Source organism: Hemiscyllium ocellatum, chromosome 4 (genome assembly GCF_020745735.1).
Source record: "Hemiscyllium ocellatum isolate sHemOce1 chromosome 4, sHemOce1.pat.X.cur, whole genome shotgun sequence".
Lineage (NCBI taxonomy): Eukaryota > Metazoa > Chordata > Chondrichthyes > Orectolobiformes > Hemiscylliidae > Hemiscyllium > Hemiscyllium ocellatum.
In genome coordinates, this window is record NC_083404.1 from 47,727,048 (window position 1) to 47,748,430 (window position 21,383).

Sequence of the window (21,383 nt, forward strand, 5' to 3'; positions counted from 1 at the left end):
AGTTCATACATAACCTGGTCTCCATTCTCGCACCCTTTCATACAGTGACAGCTCCATGCCATCCATCATCCAATCATCTGACAGAAAGGGTAGTCCGAACTTTGAAGGCAGGCTTAAGGAAACAGTCTATAGCTTCATGAGATACCAAACTGACCCAGTTCCTGTTTGATTATAGGATCATCCCTTATGCAACTGCAGCAGAGTTGCTAGTGGGGAGAAGACACTTTGCCAAGTTAAATCTGATCTTCCCAGATCTGGGATTGGGAGGGTGAAATGGCATCAAGAACACCAGTACTGGACCCATGACTCCACTAAGCAAGAGAGATAGTTTACTTCAGGGGACGAATTTTGGTATAGGGACCATGGGAATAGCCCTGATGGTCCTAAAAAGCATCCAAGACCATATGAATGCTGCCAACTCGCAAACAGTGCAGGAGCAAATCATGCTTTGCTTCTTGACTGCCTTTCCAACAGTTCCAGATCCAGTGGATTTTCTGTCTCTCATGTTTGAATATACCTTAGTATATAAGATGGACATGGCCAACATTGCTGCCTCAATGCCTTTGCCGCCTGAAGGGGAGAATGAATTTCTTCTGAGTTACTCCAGGTGCAAGAGGTGACCTATTGTACGTTACATGCCATCCATATCTGAAGCAAAGTATAGGAACCTGATCTGGTGCTAAAATGCCCCAGGATGAGCTACAATAAAAAAGAACAGCCCTATGTCCTTGGACTCAGAGGTGGAAGGATGTAGTGATTGTAACGAGGTCAGCCAGGTGGACCTCATAGAATATGAGTTCCCTGATTAAGACTGTTAATCTGACCCAATCAGGGAGTCCTGGCTGATGGATATAAACAGGACTGGTTTTATGTGAAGAAAAAAAAAATAAACAGGACTGGCAGAAATTCTGATAGCTGGTTCCGAGGAAGCTGGATCAGTGTCAAGGACTCTCCACATGGCAGCTACCTGATGAAGGAGCTGCGCTCCAAAAGCTAGTGCTTCCAAATAAACCTGTTGGACTATAATCTGATGTTGTGATTTTTAACCATGTAAATAAAGGGTGGCTTAAGGGTGGTGTAAAGATGTTTCCAGAATCTGAAGGAATAAGACTTCATACTTGTCAAATTAAATTTGAAATGAAAGCAAAGTTTTTGTTTTAAATTCACTCTGGGACTTGGGTGTCGTTGGCTGGTCAGCATTTATTGCCCATCCATAGCTGCCCTTGAGAAGGTGGTGGTGAGCTGCCTTCTTGAACCGCTGGGTTCCAAATGCTGTAGGTTAACCCACATTGCCCTTGGGGAGGAAATTCCAGGATTTTGACCCAGCGACAATGAAAAATTGTTTGTCAATACTTAAGACATAACAATGCTGTCAAAAATTGATGTACACCTGAAGCATGCCTTAATGTTTTCTGGCATGCCAAATAGGAAATGGTGAAGTAAAATTGCATGTGTGTCCTGTCATGAATTTTGCTGCTTAGTCTCTTTTTTTGTGTGTGTGATGCAATTATAGTGAAGCTTGTAGTGGTGCTAGTCAAATCAAACAACAGGTTTCCTATCTGTCTGGTTAATTGCATATATTTGGATACCAGAGGTTGCAAATGTGAATAATTTCATAATAACAAAATAGTGATCAATGAGTGCTATTCATGCAGTTTCTGAACCTACAGATAAATGGACAGTAAATACACATCTGATTAAGATAGAGCAAAGCGCCCTTATTTAAAAAGAAATTTACCTTTAGCTGCTTTAATTCTGTGTAATCATTGATCTGGTCTGTTATTTGCCAGAAGGCAGAACATTTGTCAAAGATTTTCTTGAGACTGGAAATAGGACTTCAGCAGGAATTTTGGAGATTTCAAGCTTTTTTCATACACTTAATCTTTTTGAATGAATCTTTAAATTTTTTTAAAGATGTTGAGGCTTTCAAATTTCAACGAATATTAGGAAGCAAACTCAATCAAATTTTGAGTCTGCAGAATTGCTCACTATTACTTGAACTTCCTCCACTGGTTCAAATTAGATGGTCATCTAAAGTGACACTACTATTCCTGGCCTAGGGGAGATTTTTTGAGTAATTTCTGTATCAGTCACACTTGGGGACCACATTGCTGTAAATAGCTGACTTTACACACACACATTGTATTTGTTATATTCTATCAGTCAATGCATTTTGCGAGACAAATCACAATTTCTTTAAAATCAGGAGACATTGCTGCTGCTTTGGCTGTGATTTTTTTTTGCTGTCATTTATGAAGACTCATTTTAAGTAGATTTGAAGGTTTATTATGGTTCAGTTTGTAGACGATTTTTGTTGTCATGCAGAGCTTAAGTTAACTTTTTTATACACTAATAGAAATTCAATTTTGTTGAGTGTGTGCAGTAGATGTAACCCTGCCTTCAATTCATGAGACAACACAGTGGGAGTGATTCAGGGGCAGCTTTTGGGTTGTCTATTGGGGGAATGCGATTTCTCTTTCTGTTCTCAGACCCTACACTTAATTACCCCATTGCCATTGAACTAATATTGGTTCACCTTCTCTTTCTCCACCAACCTCCCCCATGTTCTCATTCTCATATATAAACCCCTCAATGGCCACATCCCCTCAGTCCCTTGATTCTAGCCTCCCATCTTCTACCTGTAGGGGGTTCAGTTAGCTTAGTTAGCTGTATAACTGGTTTGCCATGAAGAGTTACCATAAAGGACACTCCTTTTTGACTTCTCCCCTTGTCTAATGCATAGTGACCCTCAGGATGAACCACCATCAGCTGTCTCACTCTAATGAAAGAATAGCCTTATCGTCCCGTAGGACTATGGTAACTTTACCTTTTACCCTTTTGAATAGATGTGCATTTTGCTGTGTTTGCTCTGCACTTTGGCACTTGGCTATTCAAATATTTTTAAAGTTATTCTCCAAATGTATCTTTTCCCTGTTTGTTTCATGCTATGAACAAACTTGAACATTATTCTCCATTTTCCTAATATGTGTAGTTGAAATCATGCCGGGCAGAACTTAGGACGTTAAAGTATTTGTGGAGGTTGCAGCCCATTAGTTTTAAGAAATAAATTCACCAAAGATGATTGAAACTCCCACAATTTTAGTCCTTTAGCAATGCATCATTTAAATATGTCCAGCAGGTTTCAGACTCAAGTTAGGAATTATCTTTTGGAAGACATTGTTACAGGCATTAAGTTTGTATTTAATATATTTGATTGACTTCTGCAAAGTATTTATGCTCATATTTATGTGTTGGAAGAGAAAGTCGAGCATCTTAAGCAGCTGGACATTTCACTAATTCCCATTCAATATCCTGGTCACCTTAAGCACTAAGTTGGTTAATCAGGGAACTGTATTGTAAACAACATTCTAGGTTTTCTGGGATGTTTCTGACAGTGTAAATTGCAGCAATTTGTCTGAGTGAACTGTACATAAAACATTTACAAAGCAAGAATGTATAGACACTAATTTTCAGCCCATGAGAGAAGTAGACTATTCTATCCCAAAGGGAATAGACTGTTTTTAGAAATCAGTATTAGTTGGAAATGAATGAGCTGGACTACTGTTTGAGGTATACAAGACAAGTCCGACCAGTGTGTGTCATTCACAAGTTGTACTGCTTTTTTATCGATGTCACGGGCCTGTGCAAATGTTTTGAGTCTATTATTTATTGGCCCAAGAAGCAGAGCAGAAATTGGTTTTAAAAAGTATTTTTATTTCTCCCTAGGCAACACATGGTCACCCAAAAGATGCAGTAAGCAAATCCCAGTTAAGTCTTACTATGCAATGATTTGGTAGTCTTTCTAGCCAGGATTTCCCATTAGTGGCTTTGAATTGTCCTCTAGTTTGATAATTAGCCCTAAGTGGGGCAAGGGTAACATCTGCCTAGAGGACCAGTGTATTTTGAAGTAAGTAACTAAGCCAATACAACTATTTGTACTATGTCTCCTTAACTCAAAAAAAAAGCAAAGCACGCACGTCTCCCGGAATTGGTTTGTTGGGGGAAATCTCTCAGTAATTTAGATAACTGTTTCCATTGTAGCAGCTGTATCCACCGTTCCAGTATAGGAAATTATACGGAGAAGCCAAACATCTACTCTGTGTGCTTCCTGGATGTGTGTGGACTTAACCTCGGTGGACAAATCATATTGGAGAAAGTGACTTGATTAAACGCAGCCACCTGTAAATATTTTCCTAGCCTTTGTTGGCGACACTTTAATTGCAGGATTTTCTCTGATTGTGTGTAATTTACTGCACAGCTCTGCCAGCAACATTGCTTTGATGTTGAAGGAACCATTGTCTTGTTATAAAGGGTGATCTTCCCAGGACGACCTCAGATTATCTTTCTGGACACAATTCCTCTTCTACTGAGCTCCGTGGTGTTTAGGAGCCGATTATGGCTTTGGATACATTTAACATAAGATTTCCTATTTACATTTCTGTGTAAAAAGTTACTTGCTATACCTGAATCTCTGTCAATGCTAATTTTTTAAAAAGTTAATCTATACAACACGCCGTTTTACAGACTTTATCATTGTATTTGAGATTAATTCACCCATGAAATATGCGTCATGGAAAAGGAACCAGTACCATTTTATTTTGTTGAGTAATACTTTGAAATGGTACCGAAATGAAAAATTTCTTCATATTTTACAGCCAAAAATGTCTAGATATTTTCCACTCTCCTTCATATCTGCCAACAAAACATAGGAAAGCATTGGAAAATATCCCTGATTTTTCCACGGAATTTACTAATGAAACTTTTCACATTTGTTGCGAGAAATCCTTCCCCTGATCATTTAATCATACAATTGATTAATGAAAAACTTTGAATTGAATCCAAAATTTGACAGTACTTTTGTTATGAACTACTGCCAATGTTTGCTCACAGTCCAACCATTTTGCTTTGAATAGAGCAGGACGTAATTAAACCATGAAATGAGTGAATATAATTTGACCATTCTTAAAACTTTTTCAATAGAGCTCTTAATTCTTAATTTGCATCTCCAACATTACGTATACAATTATGAACCTGGTTGTGAATGTGAATACTGATTATTGCTGGCTTATTGATGTGGTGGATCAAACATAACAAAATAGGAACACATTCATTTCGTGGTACTCAGTAGGATCTGAGGAATCCACATTTTCTGAGTCTGATTTATAGTGGGCAAACACTGACACGATAGAAGACACTACTTGCTTTATTTGACCAATGATGTTCAAGAAAACAGAACAGAATGGGGCATTCTTCCTTTCGCCCCGCATACCAAAAGTAATGATCTGAAGCCAGGAAAACAGAAATCTTTGATTCATTTTCCACTCTATAGAACATTAGCCAGAAAATTACAGACAGTGATGTTAGAGAATGGCTACCCGTTGTGTTTGTGTGCAGTGTCAACTTTTAAACTCACCTTTAAACTCTTTGTTTAAGTAGTTAGCATCCTCTTAAATATGGATGCGGGAATGTTGTGCAATTTTAAAATAATGAATTCTTAAAATATGGAGGTCACGGTAAGGTTGGCACTTGTTGCTTTGGAAGGTGCTAATGGACTTTCCTAAACCATTACAGACCAGGTGGTGAAGCTGCTTTCGCAGTGATGATTTTCAACACCAGACAGTCGGTTTTTCGTATGTTTACCAAAATACTGTCCATTATTTCCATTCTTTGTTCATTTGAGTTGTATGTAGACAAAGTAATAAATGGATTACCACTGACATGGTGCATGAGCTCTTGCCCCCTATTCCCCATACTCTTGGCAAGCAAAGGACAAACACTTTTAAACTGGAAGGAATGGAAAGTAAGCAGGAAAATTTAACCTAGAGTAGTCTCATATTCCATTTCTTGTACTATTGCAGCGCAGAATAAATAGCATAGGGAGATTACATTTCCTCTTGGCATGAATCCCACAAAAGACAACAATGGAGAGAAGAAACAGGAGTACTAATGAGAGAGTATTGTTCACCAGTCAGTTTGCAGAAAAGCATGTAAAATATTTGATTACTTGAGCATGTAGTTAAATACACCACAAATTATAGATATAACTATAACTAGGAATGTTCTCTTATCATTACATACCAGAGCACTTAAAGTGAATTACAGTGCGACAATGATTACTGTTCACTTTATGTTCTTTTAGTCTGAAACAGCAACAAATGATGTGTTGATGCAGTGACCAAATTCATGGTAAAATGAGGGGCACGGTGTTGTCCCCTCAGTAGGTGGCAAGGAGGGGAAACAATTGGGTGAATATGCCCTGGAGCAAAGCTCTCCCCATGTCACTAATTCAGCAGTGAGATGATCCATAGGCAACTGCTTTGTCTTTGCAGCAGTTATGGACCTTGACTGGTCAGTTAGTGGCCACTGCAAAGCTCATGTTTGTCATCTCTGCTTCCCCAGTCAGTGAGAAGGGGGGTTAGTTTTCTGAAACCATGAAAAACCGCTTTTCAAGTTGGGGGAGATGCATCAGTATCCCCAATCTGCGGGGGAGTGGGGGCAGTGATGGTTAAGAGAATGGACTCTGAAAGCCACCTTCCCCTTGCCTCTGAGCCCCCTCTTCTCTTGATCCTCACATAATGAGGACAAAAATAATTATTTCTCACCACTGAATCCCCTTTGACTTGGAGATTTTTGCAAACCAAAAGCTGCCAGTTTCTGGTCAACATCTTCTGCCAGATAACCTTTGTCATAGTATGTAATATAGTGAGATACACATTATTCAAACTTGCTCATGTGCTGAGTGGTAGATGATCTGATCTGTTCTACGCAGTGGGCATGATGTCGTTGTCACCACATGACATACTTGCCCCTGAACTTTTCTTTGCTAACCGTTGACAAAGTTCTGCTCCTACTGATAGACTGAATTGTTTCAGTGGAGGAAGAACTTCTTGTTTTACAATGAATGTGACTGTGTTAATCACTCAGACGTAAGTGAACCTAAGTGGAGAACGTAAGCAATGGTTCTTAGTTTTGAACCATTTACAGAATCATAGAGATGTACAGCGTGGAAGCAGACCCTTCAGTCCAACCCAATCTACTCCCACCTTCCAGCACTTGGCCCATATCTCTCCAAACCCTTCCTATTCAAATACCCATCCAAATGCCTCTTAAATGTTGCAAGTGTACCAGCCTCTACCATTTCCTCTGGCAGCTCATTCCATACACGTGCCACTCTGCAAGAAAAAGTTGCCCCATAGGTCTTCTTTATATCTTTCCCCTCTCACCCTAAACCTATGCCCTCCAGTTCTGGACTCCCTGACCCCAAGGAAAAGACTTTGTCTATTTACCCGATCCATGCCCCTCATAATTTTGTAAACCTCTATAAGGTCACCCCTCAGCCTCCAACACTCCAGGGAAAACAGCCCCAGCCTGTTCAGTCTCTCCCTAAAGCTCAAGTCCTCCAACCCTGGTAGCATCCTCATAAATCTTTTCTGAACCCTTTCAAGTTTCACAACATCTTTCCGATAGGAAGGAGACCAGAATTGCATTCAATATTCCAACAGTAGCCTAACCAATGTCCTGTACAGCTGCAACGTGACCTCCCAACTCCTGTACTCAATACTCTGATCGATAAAGGAAAGTATATCAAACACCTTCTTCTTCAATATCCTATCCACCTGCAACTCCACTTTCAAGGAGCTATGAACCTGCACTCCAAGGTCCCTTTGTTCAGCAACACTCCCTAGGTAAAAACAATGACTGCAGATGCTGGAAACCAGATTCTGGATCAGTGGTGCTGGAAGAGCACAGCAGTTCAGGCAGCATCCGAGGAGCAGTAAAAAGGGCAAAAGCCCTTCATCAGGAATACAGGCAGAGAGCCTGAAGCGTGGAGAGATAAGATAGAGGAGGGTGGGGGTGTGGAGAAAGTAGCATACAGTACAATAGGTGAGTGGGGGAGGGGATGAAGATGATAGGTCAGGGATGGGGGGAGGGTGGAGTGGATAGGTGAAAAAGAAGATAGGCAGGTAGGACAAGTCATGGAGACAGTGCTGAGTTGGAAGTTTGGAACTAGGGTGAGATGGGGGAAGGGGAAATGGGGAAACTGTTGAAGTCCACATTGATGTCCTGGGGTTGAAGCGTTCCGAGGCGGAAGATGAGGCGTTCTTCCTCCAGGCATCTGGTGGTGAGGGAGCGGTAGTGAAGGAGGCCCAGGACCTCCATGTCCTCGGCAAAGTGGGAGGGGGAGTTGAAATGTTGGGCCAGAGGGCGGTGTGATTGATTGGTGCAGGTGTCCCGGAGATGTTCCCTAAAGCGCTCTGCTAGGAGGCGTCCAGTCTCCCCAATGTAGAGGAGACCGCATTGGGAGCAACGGATGCAATAAATGATATTAGTGGATGTGCAGGTAAGACTTTGGATGTGGAAGGCTCCTTTAGGGCCTTGGATGGAGGTGAGGGAGGAGTAATGGGCGCAGGTTTTGCAGTTCCTGCGGTGGCACGGGAAGGTGCCAGGATGGGAGGGGTGGGTCGTAGGGGAGCGTGGACCTGACCAGGTAGTCACGGAAAGAACGGTCTTTGTGGAAGGCGGAAAGGGGTGGGGAGGGAAATATATCCCTGGTGGTGGGGTCTTTTTGGAGGTGGCGGAAATGTCGGCAGATGATTTGGTTTATGCAAAGGTTGGTAGGGTGGAAGGTGAGCACCAGGGGCGTTCTGTCCTTGTTACGGTTGGAGGGGTGTGGTCTGAGGGCGGAGGTGCGGGATGTGGACGAGATGCGTTAGAGGGCATCTTTAACCATGTGGGAAGGGAAATTGCCGTCTCTAAAGAAGGAGGCCATCTGGTGTGTTGTGTGGTGGAACTGGTCCTCCTGGGAGTAGATACGGTGGAGGCGGAGGAATTGGGAATACAGGATGGCATTTTTGCAAGAGGAGGGTGGGGGTGGGGAGAAAGTAGCATAGAGTACAAAAGGTGAGTGGGGGAGGGGATGAAGATGATAGGTCAGGGACGGGAGTAGGGTGGAGTGGATAGGTGGAAAGAAGATGGGCAGGTAGGACAAGTCATAGGGACAGTGGGAAGAGGTGTATTCCAGGTAGCTGTGGGAGTCGGTGGGTTTGTAAAAAATGTCAGTGTCAAGTCGGTCATCATTAATGGAGATGGAGAGGTCCAGGAAGGGGAGGGAGGTGTCAGGGTGGAACGTGTTGGTGAAGTTGATGAATTGCTCAACCTCCTCGCAGGAGCACGAAGTGGCGCCAATGCAGTCATCAATGTAGCAGAGGAAGAGGTGGGGAGTGGTGCCGGTGTAATTACGGAAGATCGACTGTTCTACGTAGCCAGCAAAGAGACAGGCATAGCTGGGGCCCATATGTCTGCCCATGGATACCCCTTTGGTCTGGAGGAAGTGGGAGGATTCGAAGGAAAGATTGTTAAGGGTGAGCGCTAGTTCGGCCAAACGAATGAGAGTGTCGGTGGAAGGGTACTGTTAGGGACATCTGGAGAGGAAAAAACTGAGGGCTTGGAGGCCCTGGTCATGGCAGATGGAGATGTAGAGAGATTGGATATCCATGGTGAGGATGAGGCGTTGGGGGCCGGGGAAACGGAAGTCTTGGAGGAGGTGGAAGGCGTGGGTGTTGTCTCGAACGTATGTGGGAAGTTCCTGGACTGGGGGGATAGGACAGTGTTGAGGTAGGTAGAGATGAGTTCAGTGGGGCAGGAGCATGCTGAGACATGCGTGGGCGGCACGGTGGCACAGTGGTTAGCACTGCTGCCTCACAGCGCCTGAAGACCCGGGTTCAATTCCCGACTCAGGCGACTGACTGTGTGGAGTTTGCACGTTCTCCCCGTGTCTGCGTGGGTTTCCTCCGGGTGCTCCGGTTTCCTCCCACAGTCCAAAGATGTGCGGGTCAGGTGAATTGGCCATGCTAAAATTGCCCGTAGTGTTAGGTAAGGGGTAATGTAGGGGTATGGGTGGGTTTCGCTTCGGCGGGTCGGTGTGGACTTGTTGGGCCGAAGGGCCTGTTTCCACACTGTAAGTCTAATCTAATCTAAACAATGGGTCGGCCAGGGTGGTCAGGCTTGTGGATCTTGGGAAGGAGGTAGAAACGGGCAGTGCGGGGTTCCCAGACTGTGAGGTTAGAAGCTGTGGGTGGGAGATCTCCTGAGGTGATGAGGTTCCATATGGTCTGGGAGATGATGGTTTGGTGTCATTCAATGAGACCTTGGCTGATCTTGTAAATCTCTACTCCACTTTCCTGCTTTTTCCTCATGAATCTTGATTCTCTTACTGATTAAAAATCAGTCAATCTCAGCCTTGAATATACTTAACAACTCAGCCTCTACAGTAAAGGATTGCACAGATTGACACCCCTCAGAATACATTCCTCATCTTTGTCTTAAATGGGTGATTCCTTATGCTGAGATTATGCCCTTGTCCTAGTTTTTTGGCAAGGGGAAATAACATCTCAACATCTACCCTGTCACGGGTAAATAAAATTTATAAAATTTTCATTGTTCTATACAGCAATGAGTACAGGCCAAACATACTTCACTTCTCTTCAAAAGAAAATCCCTCCATCCCAAAGCTCAGCTGAGTGAACCTTTCCTGAACTATCTGCAATACCAATGTATCTTTGCTTTCGGAAGGTGAACAAAACTTCACAATATTCTAGCTGTTGTCTAACTTATGCCTTGTATAATTTTAGTAAGACTTCCCTATTTAGACTTCATTCTCTTTAAAATAAAGGCCAACATTCCATTTGCCATCTCTCTTACCCGCAAAACCTGGATGCATAGAACATAGAACAATACAGTGCAGTATAGGTCCTTTGGCCCTCAATGTTGTGCCAACCTGTGAAACCTATTTGAAGCCCATCTAACCTACACTACTCCATTCTTGTCCATATGCCTATCCAATGACCATTTAAATGCCCTTAAAGTTGGCCAGTCTACTATTGTTGCAGGCAGTGCGTTTCACACCCCTTCTACTCTCTGAGTAAAGAAACTACCTCTGACATTTGTCCTATATCAATCACCCCTCAATTTAAAGCTATGTCCCCTTGTGCTCGCCATCACCATCCCAGGAAAAGGGCTCTCACCGTCCAACTTATCCAACCCTCTGATTATCTTATGTCTAACGAAAACAGCCTCCAGTCCCTCAGCCTTTCCTCATGAGATCTTCCCTCCATACCAGGCAACATCCTAGTAAATCTCCTCTGAACCCTTTCCAAAGCTTCCACGTCCTTCCTATAATGCAGTGACCAGAACTGTACACAATACTCCAAATGTGCCCACACCAGAGTTTTTTACAGCTGCAGCATGATCTCATGGTTCTGAAACTCAGTCCCTCTACCAATAAAAACTAATACACACCGTATGCCTTCGTAACAACCCTATCAACCTGGGTGGCAACTTTGAGGGATCTATGTACCTGGATACAGAGATCTCTCTGCTCATCTACACTACCAAGAATCTTACCATTAGCCCAGTACTCTTTATTCTTGTTGCTCCTTCCAAAGTCAATCACTTCACACTTCTCTGTATTAAACACCATTTGCTATTTCTCAGTCCAGCTCTGCAGCTTATCTGTCTCTCTGTAATCTACAACATCCTTTGTCACTATCCACAACCCTACCGATTTTAGTGTCATCCACAAATTTACTAAACCATCCTTTGGCTTATCAATTGTCGCGTTAAGTTTTTTCTTTCAATTTGATCCTATCCTTAACATCCTTGGTTAACCATGGTTGACTTATCCCCTTCCTAGAATTCTCTTTGTCACTATGGTATATCTTTGTGAGTCATTAACTATTTTCTTAAATGTCTGTCATTGTCCATCAACGACCTTTATTCTGCAGTACTTCCTCCCCAGTCCACTAGTCAAGTCTGACCTCATTATTATGTAATAAACCCTTACTTATTTTTAATAAGGTTGTTCCTAGCCAATGTTTCTCACAAAATCTGAATGCTAAACCCTGCCATGTTATAGTCACAATTTCCTTGGAGATCTTTTCCTCTGATATCATTATTGAATCTATTTCATTCCACATCACCAGATCCAAAAAATGCCTGATCCTACTTGGATCCTCAGCATTTTGTTCTAGGAAACTTTTCTGAGTAGACTGTAAATTATTTCTTTAAATTACAGCTACCTCTGTCAGTTTAATTTTTCCAAAACAGTGATGGATATGAGACAGCCACTTGTGTGCGCCGTGAAGTTCCAGCTGTGCCACATCTGTGCCACATCTGTGCCCTGAACTATTGGTTTGTGGCTGCTTTCTTATTATGTGAAACTCTGGTTAACTAATGCTTGACTAGAAGTATGGTGCTTTGAATGATGGACATTCCTAGCAGTGGCAAGAACTTACACCTATGGCAAGTGGAAGAGCAATGAAGAGCGGGACACCATAGGTGCTGAAACAACTCCACAGAAGCTGGTATCCTGTCAAAAGCCAGCTTTTTATTTACATGTGCATAATACTTATGGGTGGTCCAGCCTCCTCAGAGCCATCTCTGAGTGAACAGAACCTCTGACACTCCTATTTATACCTGGTTAATAGTCTCAGCCGGGAAACTAATATTCTATGAGCTCCGCCTGGCGGACCTTGTTACAATCACTGTAGTGCCCTGGTTTGGAATAGTAGTGCGAGAAAACCTGCTCAGGGTCATGGAAAGAAATCCTCTATGAAATGTGCCAAAAATAGCACTTAGCCAATTTCTGGTCAGATTCAATTATTCTAACATCATAATAGGAAACAGCACAGACATGTAAGGACAGTGGCTCAGTGGTTAGCACTGCGGCCTCAGGGACCTGGGCTCGATTCTAGCCTTGGGTAACTGTCTGTGTCTGCTTCAGTTTCCTCCTACAGCCCAAGGATGGGCAGGTTAGGTGGATTGTCCATGCTGTATTGCCCATTGTGTCCAGAATTGCTAGGTGGATTTGCAGTGGTAAATGTGGGGTTACGGAGATAGAGAGGGCTGGTTGGTGGGTATAGGTGGGATGTTGTTCACAGGGATAGTACAGAATCGTTGGGTCGAATTGCTTTTTATCATACTGTAGGGATTCTGTGATTCTAGAACGTATCAGGGAACTATGGAAGAGAGCAAAAGATTTGAGAAAAAAATTAAGTGGTTACATAAGGTACAAACACCATAAGCCCAAATTCATTATGTTTACTGCATGAAATTTGATGATTACTTATTATTTATTTATGCAAATAAGATATTTATAGTCATATAATTTCTTGTAAGATATTCTAAGAAATTTTAGCTCATTCCATGTAAAATGCGGATTGCCAATCTGTTATTTCTCTATTTCTGTTAGAGATGCATATTGTGAGTGCATTTTCATAAAATAAAACCTTGATATGCCACTCAAAGTCTAAAATATGTCATCAATACTTTCAGTTCCTTTTGATGGGCAAGAGCAAGTCATGCCCTGTTGCGCAGAATAACACTCTACTAAGTAAAATACTATGCAACAAAGTTCAATTCCTTCCAGCAGTACAGATGCACAGTCATGTGACTTGTTCTTGCTGATTTCTGCTCATTAGGAGTGTTTGAGTGCTTGTCTGACATTCCTCTCAGTTGCTTCCAACCATAAGGGGCACTTTTATCTCCTCACTACTCCCTTTATGGCTTAAAGCTATGAAAATCATTTGAGGAATTGAACTGCTAACTTCAGCCATTCCGATTTTCAGGCCAACCTAGACTGAAGCAACGGGGAAACCGATGGTGGGGGGGGCTTCATACCTTCAGGCAAATCCAGGGTTAAATGATGGAAGGTAAAACCATAGTGGCCATTGCCAATTCAACAACCTGTTTTTTGGGATGGAGCAACTCGGGAGGATGGCCACTTTTAATGTCACCCTTTGTTTTGGGGACATTTTGTTTCTATGACATTGCAGTTTATTTTTGAATATTACGGACTATTATTAAAGTGTTTCTCTTGGGGATGTACAATATCTTGAAGTTTTATTTGGCTCCTGTCTTCATGGTGTCTCTTGATAATTCCATCGTGTTTAAAAATATACGGTTCAGCAGTGGAGAGGACACAGAATAGGAGAATAACTAGGTAATATTAGAGAAGGCATGTGCGCAGTAATCTACCCTTCCTTTTTCCATATCCCATGCACCTACCTTTTTGTCCTATAGGCTTGAGATATGCCTGAAGTTCTTTTGAGGCACAGTGCATGTGGAAACTTGACTTCCCTGCTGCAACAAAATCTACAGCCCATTGTTTCAACTAGCTGAGTATTGCATGTTGCATCATGGCCATTATCTTATTAAGTTTGCTCACTTTTAGCTCCTTTAAGACTTCAGTTGATGTTAGTAATATCAGTTATGAACCTGACTGATTCCATGCTTACAGCTGAACAAACACACTTCCATGATGTGTGACATGTTGCAGAACCTTGCTGGCAGATAGTTCAGAGTCGTGAGCCACTGTTGTTGCACAGGAAGCATGTGAAGTTGTGAGCCTGTGTTCGTTACAGCAGAGCTACCATGGGAACATATCCTCTGGATGGAACCATTTCTTGGCCTTGGGTTTTCTGGGTGCACTTGGTCTTGCCCATTTGTGCTCAGTGGTGACACCTATTGTCAACCACTCTGTCTCAGTAACGCTAGCCAACTACCATTTCCAAATGCGCCACCCTTTTAAAGACGTTCAAGTGATGATTAAGCAGTAATGATGCTGCCAGATTTGCCACTCTGCCAATTGGCATGCTGCCTAGAAAGAGCAAGATTAGCACGTGGCCCATTCAAATTAATTGACCACACACAGGTTCCTGGTCTGCATTGTTGGAAGGGAAAGAATAGTGACAAGTTATCTTCAACAGGATTTAGCACCTCAATTAACCCCAAAAACCGATACATTTTCAGGGCTCCAGTTATCTGAGGGACTTAGAAATGGAATATAGGAACAAGGAAAACTATATAATGACAAAGTTAAGTTGTTAGAGGTGGATGGGATACATTTGTATGTTTCTTTCTGATTCATACCTTTTACTAGTATTATTCTGAAAAATTTGTACTACAAAAGCATCTTGTCCTGTTCTTGTATTATCCCTCCTGCAGTTTGCCAGTTGCTGTTGCAAAATGGGCAGCACAAAACTTAGTCTGTGCCCTGCTGATTGCTTTTGATGCTGAGGGAGACAGCTTTTCACATTGTACATGATGGAAGGAAACAGTGAATGTGAAGGGGGCAGGGGGAATAGTTGTGAAGGCAGTAACTGGCTTTGAGGGTGAGTGTTCAAGGAAGAGGAAGTTCATTAAAGGAGAGGTGTGGGCAGGTAAAGTTTATCGAGTAAAAAATAAGGTCTGCAGATGCTGGAGATCACAGCTGCAAATGTGTTGCTGGTCAAAGCACAGCAGGCCAGGCAGCATCTCAGGAATAGAGAATTCGACGTTTCGAGCATAAGCCCTTCATCAGGAATAAGAGAGAGAGAGCCAAGCAGGCTAAGATAAAAGGTAGGGAGGAGGGACTAGGGGGAGGGGCGATGGAGGTGGGATAGGTGGAAGGAGGTCAAGGTGAGGGTGATAGGCCAGAGTGGGGTGGGGGCGGAGAGGTCAGGAAGAGGACTGCAGGTTAGCAGGGCGGTGCTGAGTTGAGGGAACCGACTGAGACAAGGTGGGGGGAGGGGAAATGAGGAAACTGGAGAAATCTGAATTCATACCTTGTGGTTGGAGGGTTCCCAGGCGGAAGATGAGGCGCTCCTCCTCCAGCCGTCGTGTAGTTGTGTTCTGCCGGTGGAGGAGTCCAAGGACCTGCATGTCCTCGGTGGAGTGGGAGGGAGAGTTAAAGTGTTGAGCCACGGGGTGATTGGGTTGGTTGGTTCGGGCGGCCCGGAGGTGTTCTCTGAAGCGTTCCGCAAGTAAGCGGCCTGTCTCACCAATATAGAGGAGGCCACATCGGGTGCAGCGGATGCAATAGATGATGTGTGTGGAGGTACAGGTGAACTTGTGGCGGATATGGAAGGATCCCTTGGGGCCTTGGAGGGAAGTAAGTGTGGAGGTGTGGGCGCAAGTTTTACATTTCCTGCGGTTGCAGGGGAAGGTGCCGGGGGTGGAGGTTGGGTTGGTGGGGGGTGTGGATCTGACGAGGGAGTCACGAAGGGAGTGGTCCTTGCGGAACGCTGATAGGGGAGGGGAGGGAAATATATCCTTGGTGGTGGGGTCCGTTTGGAGGTGGCGGAAATGGCGGCGGATGATACGTTGTATACGGAGGTTGGTGGGGTGGTAGGTGAGAACCAGTGGTGTTCTGTCTTGGTGGCGGTTGGAGGAGCGGGGCTCAAGGGCGGAGGAGCGGGAAGTGGAGGAGATGCGGTGGAGAGCATCGTCGATCACGTCTGGGGGGGAATCTGCGGTCCTTGAAGAAGGAGGCCATCTGGGCTGTGCGGTGTTGGAATTGGTCCTCCTGGGAGCAGATGCGGCGGAGACGAAGGAATTGGGAATATGGGATGGCGTTTTTACAGGGGGCAGTGTGGGAGGAGGTGTAGTCCAGGTAGCTGTGGGAGTCAGTCGGTTTATAATAGATGTCTGTGTTGAGTCGGTCGCCCGAGATAGAAATGGAAAGGTCTAGGAAGGGGAGGGAGGAGTCTGAGACAGTCCAGGTGAATTTCAGGTCGGGATGGAAGGTGTTAGTAAAGTTGATGAACTCTTCAACCTCCTCGTGGGAGCACGAGGCAGCGCCGATACAGTCATCGATGTAGCGGAGGAAAAGGTGGGGGGGTGGTGCCAGTGTAGTTGCGGAAGATGGACTGTTCCACATATCCTACGAAGAGGCAGGCATAGCTGGGGCCCATGCGGGTGCCCATGGCAACTCCTTTAGTTTGGAGGAAGTGGGAGGATTGAAAAGAGAAGTTATTCAGGGTGAGCTCCAGTTCAGTCAGTCGAAGGAGGGTGTCAGTGGAAGGGTACTGGTTGGTGCGGCGGGAAAGGAAGAAGCGGAGGGCTTTGAGTCCTTCGTGATGGGGGATGGAGGTAAAGTTTATCATCTAGTTCTATGAATGACAGTTGGCTGAACGTGTCCACCTGGTTTCTCTCTCTGCAGACTAACCACAGGGACTGACAATTTTCAACAATTTTGTACAAAATGTTAATAATACTGAGGCTCAAATAGGATGGTGCTAACCTATGACAGTGAAGTGGAACCTTATTTTGCCAGTCCTGATCAGACCATGGCTTTTTGCAGCTTAGTCCTAGGAATAACTTTGATTCAGTTTACCAGCACTATCTATTGCTGCTGCCTGACTTGGCAGGACACAGGTTGGAAATCAGAGGATCTCCTTGCAGAAGATCTCCTTGGTGCTTGTTTGTTCTGCAAGCACCTTCATGGTTGCATTAGGCTATAGGGGTCAGGAGATCGCAGCATTGTGATGTCAGATGCTTTGAAAAACCCAATTTCCACAAGTACCATTCTTTAGGTCACACCAACATGAATTCCCACCCTTGCAATTGGGAAGCTGCCTAGATGGAACTTGATTAGCACTGGCGCCTAGCTCATTCACTGTAAGTAAGACCCAATCTCATTGTGCCCTGCAATACAGGCCTGCCTTCTCAATACTCAAGTTGGAAATCACCCCAGCACCTATACTGGAAGTGTAAACTGCAGTTTCCGGGAACTGAAAACATACGACTATTTATATGTGCCGTAGCTCAGTTGATAGAACTCTTGCCCTCTGACTCAACAGGTCATGGGTTCATATTCCACTCTAGAAACTTAAGTGAATGATTCAGACTGATGTTTCAGTTGCAACTCTTGAGAGTGTGTTGCACCATCGGAGGTGCTGTATTTCAGATAAAGTGGTAAATTAATACCCCCAGGGTGATTGTTAAAGATTCTAAGGTAATGCATTGAGGAAGAGAAGTGCAGCATTCCCTGATATCCTGACCAACTTTTGTCCATCAATCAACCTTTCTAAAATCTGTTCATCATCACATTGCTGAATGTGGGGTCTAACTGTGCTCAAAATGCATGCACTATCCCAACAGTGATTACACTTCGACCAAATATTAAATTGGCAACAAAGCACTTTGCAACCTCCTGGGTTGGTAAACGTACTAGATGAATGTACAAAGTTAAAAATCACACAACAATAGGTTATAGTCCAACAGGTTTAATTGGAAGCACGCTAGCTTTCAGAGCGACGGTCCTTCATGTAGCTTTACATAATTTGATGTAACTCCATGGGCTTGTTAATAATTAGGCTACACACGGCAGGAGTAAGCACAGTACGAAGAACACAACCCTAATTCAAAACTCTTTAAAGGCTTGTCTCATTTAGTTACTACTTTAGTACTCATTTCACCACTTGGTTGGCAAAGTGGGAAATTGGTTCAGGATATACTAGCAGGAATTCCAATAGCTCCTTCATGGAACTAAGCAGCAAGTTGCATCTTTAATTGGAGGGATTGGGCTGGGAGATTTTGCTTTGTTTATTGAGCTGGGAGAAGCATTTGTGGATCCTTTCTGAATGGCTTGTCCCTAATACTGAGAGACTGTGAAATGTTTGCATTTTGAGGGAATTAAGAACCTTACTACTGCAATCGGAGAATTGATATGCAGGTATAGCAAGCAATTAGGAAAATAAATTGTTTTCAGCCTTTGTTACAAAGAAATTGGAGTATAAGAATAAAGTCATCTTAATGCAATTACACAAGTTATTAGCAAGGTCACACCTGGAGTACTGTGTGCAACTTGGTTTCGTTACCTAACAAAGGTAACAAAGTGCCCCTGGGGGAAATGCAATGAATGATCACTTGACTGGTTCCTTAGGGGATTGTTCTACTTGGAGAGCTTAAATAGGCTTGGTTTATATTCCCTGGAGTTTCAAAGAATGGTAACTGATCTAATTGAGATATGTACAATTTTAGAAGGATTTGATGTGGTACATGGTGATAAAATGTTTCCCCTGGCTGGTGAACAAAAGCATTGATTCCCAGTCAAATACAAAAAGGTTGGTTAATCTCAGTTGAGATTTCTTCACTTGAGATTGTGCATCTTTGGAATTCTGTACCCCAGAGAGCTGTGGTTGATTAGTTTTTAAATATATTCACCAACTAGGTCAATACATTTTTGGGTATTAAGGGAATTAAGAGATACCTGTAATAGTATAGTGTGGAAAGACAGGGTTGTTGCAGAAGATCAACCATGATCTTTGTGAGTGATGGAGCAGATTCAAAGGACCAGAGGCCTATTCCAGATCCTACGTCTAACGTTTTAATGCTTCTATTTTTACCAGTCAATACCTTGGCAGAGTGTTGGTGGGACATGTTCCAGCCAATGATACTTTAAGAACGTGACATTCCACATAAGTCATATTACAGATCAACTCTTGCATGAAGTAGGCTGAATCGCAGGCTGCCTGCCCTAAGGCCTCTACAAAGTGGCAGTAGTGATACCATGAGCACAAATGAGTCTGTAAGCCCCACACTGCCATTTTCAGTCTGATACGCCATTGTTTCCATGTAAATTTCTCACCCTGGCAACTTCCCACTATAGCAGGAAAAACTGTATTTGACAATTGAGTGCCAACTCTGGTGTACTGCTCCTTTTAGCATTAATTTTTACAACTTTAAACTTCACTTTAACTCAAATAGAAACTTGCATCTTTATTTATATAAGCATCAAGTAAACAATTAATTATGCACAATTAGAATATAATTGTATTGCACTAATAACTTAATGGGCCCCATTTGAAAGTCTTTACTGACAAACAATTACCCTCAGGAAGATCTTAATTGTCTAGCTGCAATAACGGAACTCAGCTGCAATTCACTCAAATTCTCTAACCGAAGAAAATAATTAATCAATTTATTATTACAAAAGACAAAATAAACAATGCTCAGAGTGCACACTCTTTTGCAGTATTCTAGTTTGTAAGGGAGTATAATAGCCTTCTGTCTGGGAATTTAATGAAGAACAATGCTCCATCTGCAGAAATTCCCACTTTTATTTCTGAAGATTGCGAGCTGATTTACTGCATCAAAGGAAGTGGTTGTCTATTCTCACCTACTTTTTGCATTGCAGGTATAGAGCAACATGATTATTTTGTTTTTAAGAATTGCTTGTGCAAATCAAGACTATTTGTAAGTAAAAAGTATCAAGTTTCCTCATTATGTTGGAAATAAACAGATAAGATCATATCAAGACTAGTTTTGATAACTTTGAAAAAGTGAAGATATTTGAGATGTATGATATATTAAGAATAAAGTCAAACATATTAAGGGGAAAAATGTATTCTCGCCAATGTGAGTATCAATATTTTAAGATAAAGTTATTGTGTTGGCCAGTAAATCTGTAATCCTGTTACACTATGTACTGTAAATTGCAAAAATGTAAGTTACTACTATTCTAACTATAAAGTCTCTTGAAAATACAATTGTGAAACAGGTTTGCTGCACCCCATTGAAAAATATGTTTTTTTTCCCAGATGGACATCACGTGTGGGAGACTGAGGCGAAAACTGATAAGGAGTTCTTCAAACCTGTAAGTGTATTCACTCAACTGGTTGTATTCTAATGCTTGTGTTGAAATGTGAAATTTGAATAGAAATTTGAATACAGTTGGTACTCAAACTCTTTGTTTAATGCTAACTTTAAAAATAATCGACATTGCACTTTGGAAGAAGTAAAGAGACGAGGCAATATTCAATCAATAGCAAAACACTCAGAAGCTCAGAGCAATAATGTATCTTAGTTTGCTTGTCAACAGATCCCTGAAGTTGGCAGGACAGATTAACAGGGTAGTTAAGAAGGCACTGGACACTGAGCTTTATCAGTTGTGGTATAGACTATAAGAACAGAAGAGTTATGTTGGAGCCCTATAGCACTTTTGTTAGGACGCAGCTGGAGTACTGAACAGTTCTGTTCACTACACATGAGAAGGATATGAATGCAGTGGAGTGGGTGCAGAGGATATTCACCAGGATGTTGCCAGAGATGATGTAGTTGAGCAATGAAGATAGACTGGATAGAATGATTAAGGGGGGGATATGATTGAGACATATAAGATTGAGGAGCATTGACAAGATGGATAGATGACAGTTGTTCCCCTAGTTGATAGGTCATTAACAAGGGAGTATAATTTTAAGCTGAAAGAAGGAGTTTATGGGGTTCGATAGGCTGAAGGGTTTCTTTATACTGTACGATTTTAAGAGGTCGTCAATACAATACAGAAGAATTACAGATCATGTATTAAAATGTAAAGCTGGCTGAAAATATCCTTGTCCATGCTGTGACATGAATGAACAGAACTAGTTGGCTTTGGAATCTTAAAATGTTAAAGTAAAAATTGTTTTTTTATTTCAGAAATCTATAGGCATACTAGGAATGCTAAAAATGCTACTCGATACATCATTAAGTGGCCATTAACTACGTCGTTTAGTGGCTATTAACTACACCATCAAAGGAGATAAAAAGATTCTCCACATTTTTCTTGCCATTTACAAGTAAAA

General features: G+C 42.6%; 1 protein-coding gene across 5 annotated transcripts in view; it reads left to right on the top strand.

Moving 5' to 3' along the window:
- nfatc1 (nuclear factor of activated T cells 1) overlaps positions 1 to 21,383 on the top strand; it is a 281,481-nt gene that overhangs the window by 106,691 nt on the left and 153,407 nt on the right. For all 5 annotated transcript variants that reach the window (XM_060824249.1, XM_060824248.1, XM_060824246.1 and 2 more), the window contains one exon: positions 20,361 to 20,416. In XM_060824249.1, the coding sequence (XP_060680232.1) occupies positions 20,361 to 20,416 (56 nt within the window). The remainder of the gene's footprint in view (positions 1 to 20,360; positions 20,417 to 21,383) is intronic.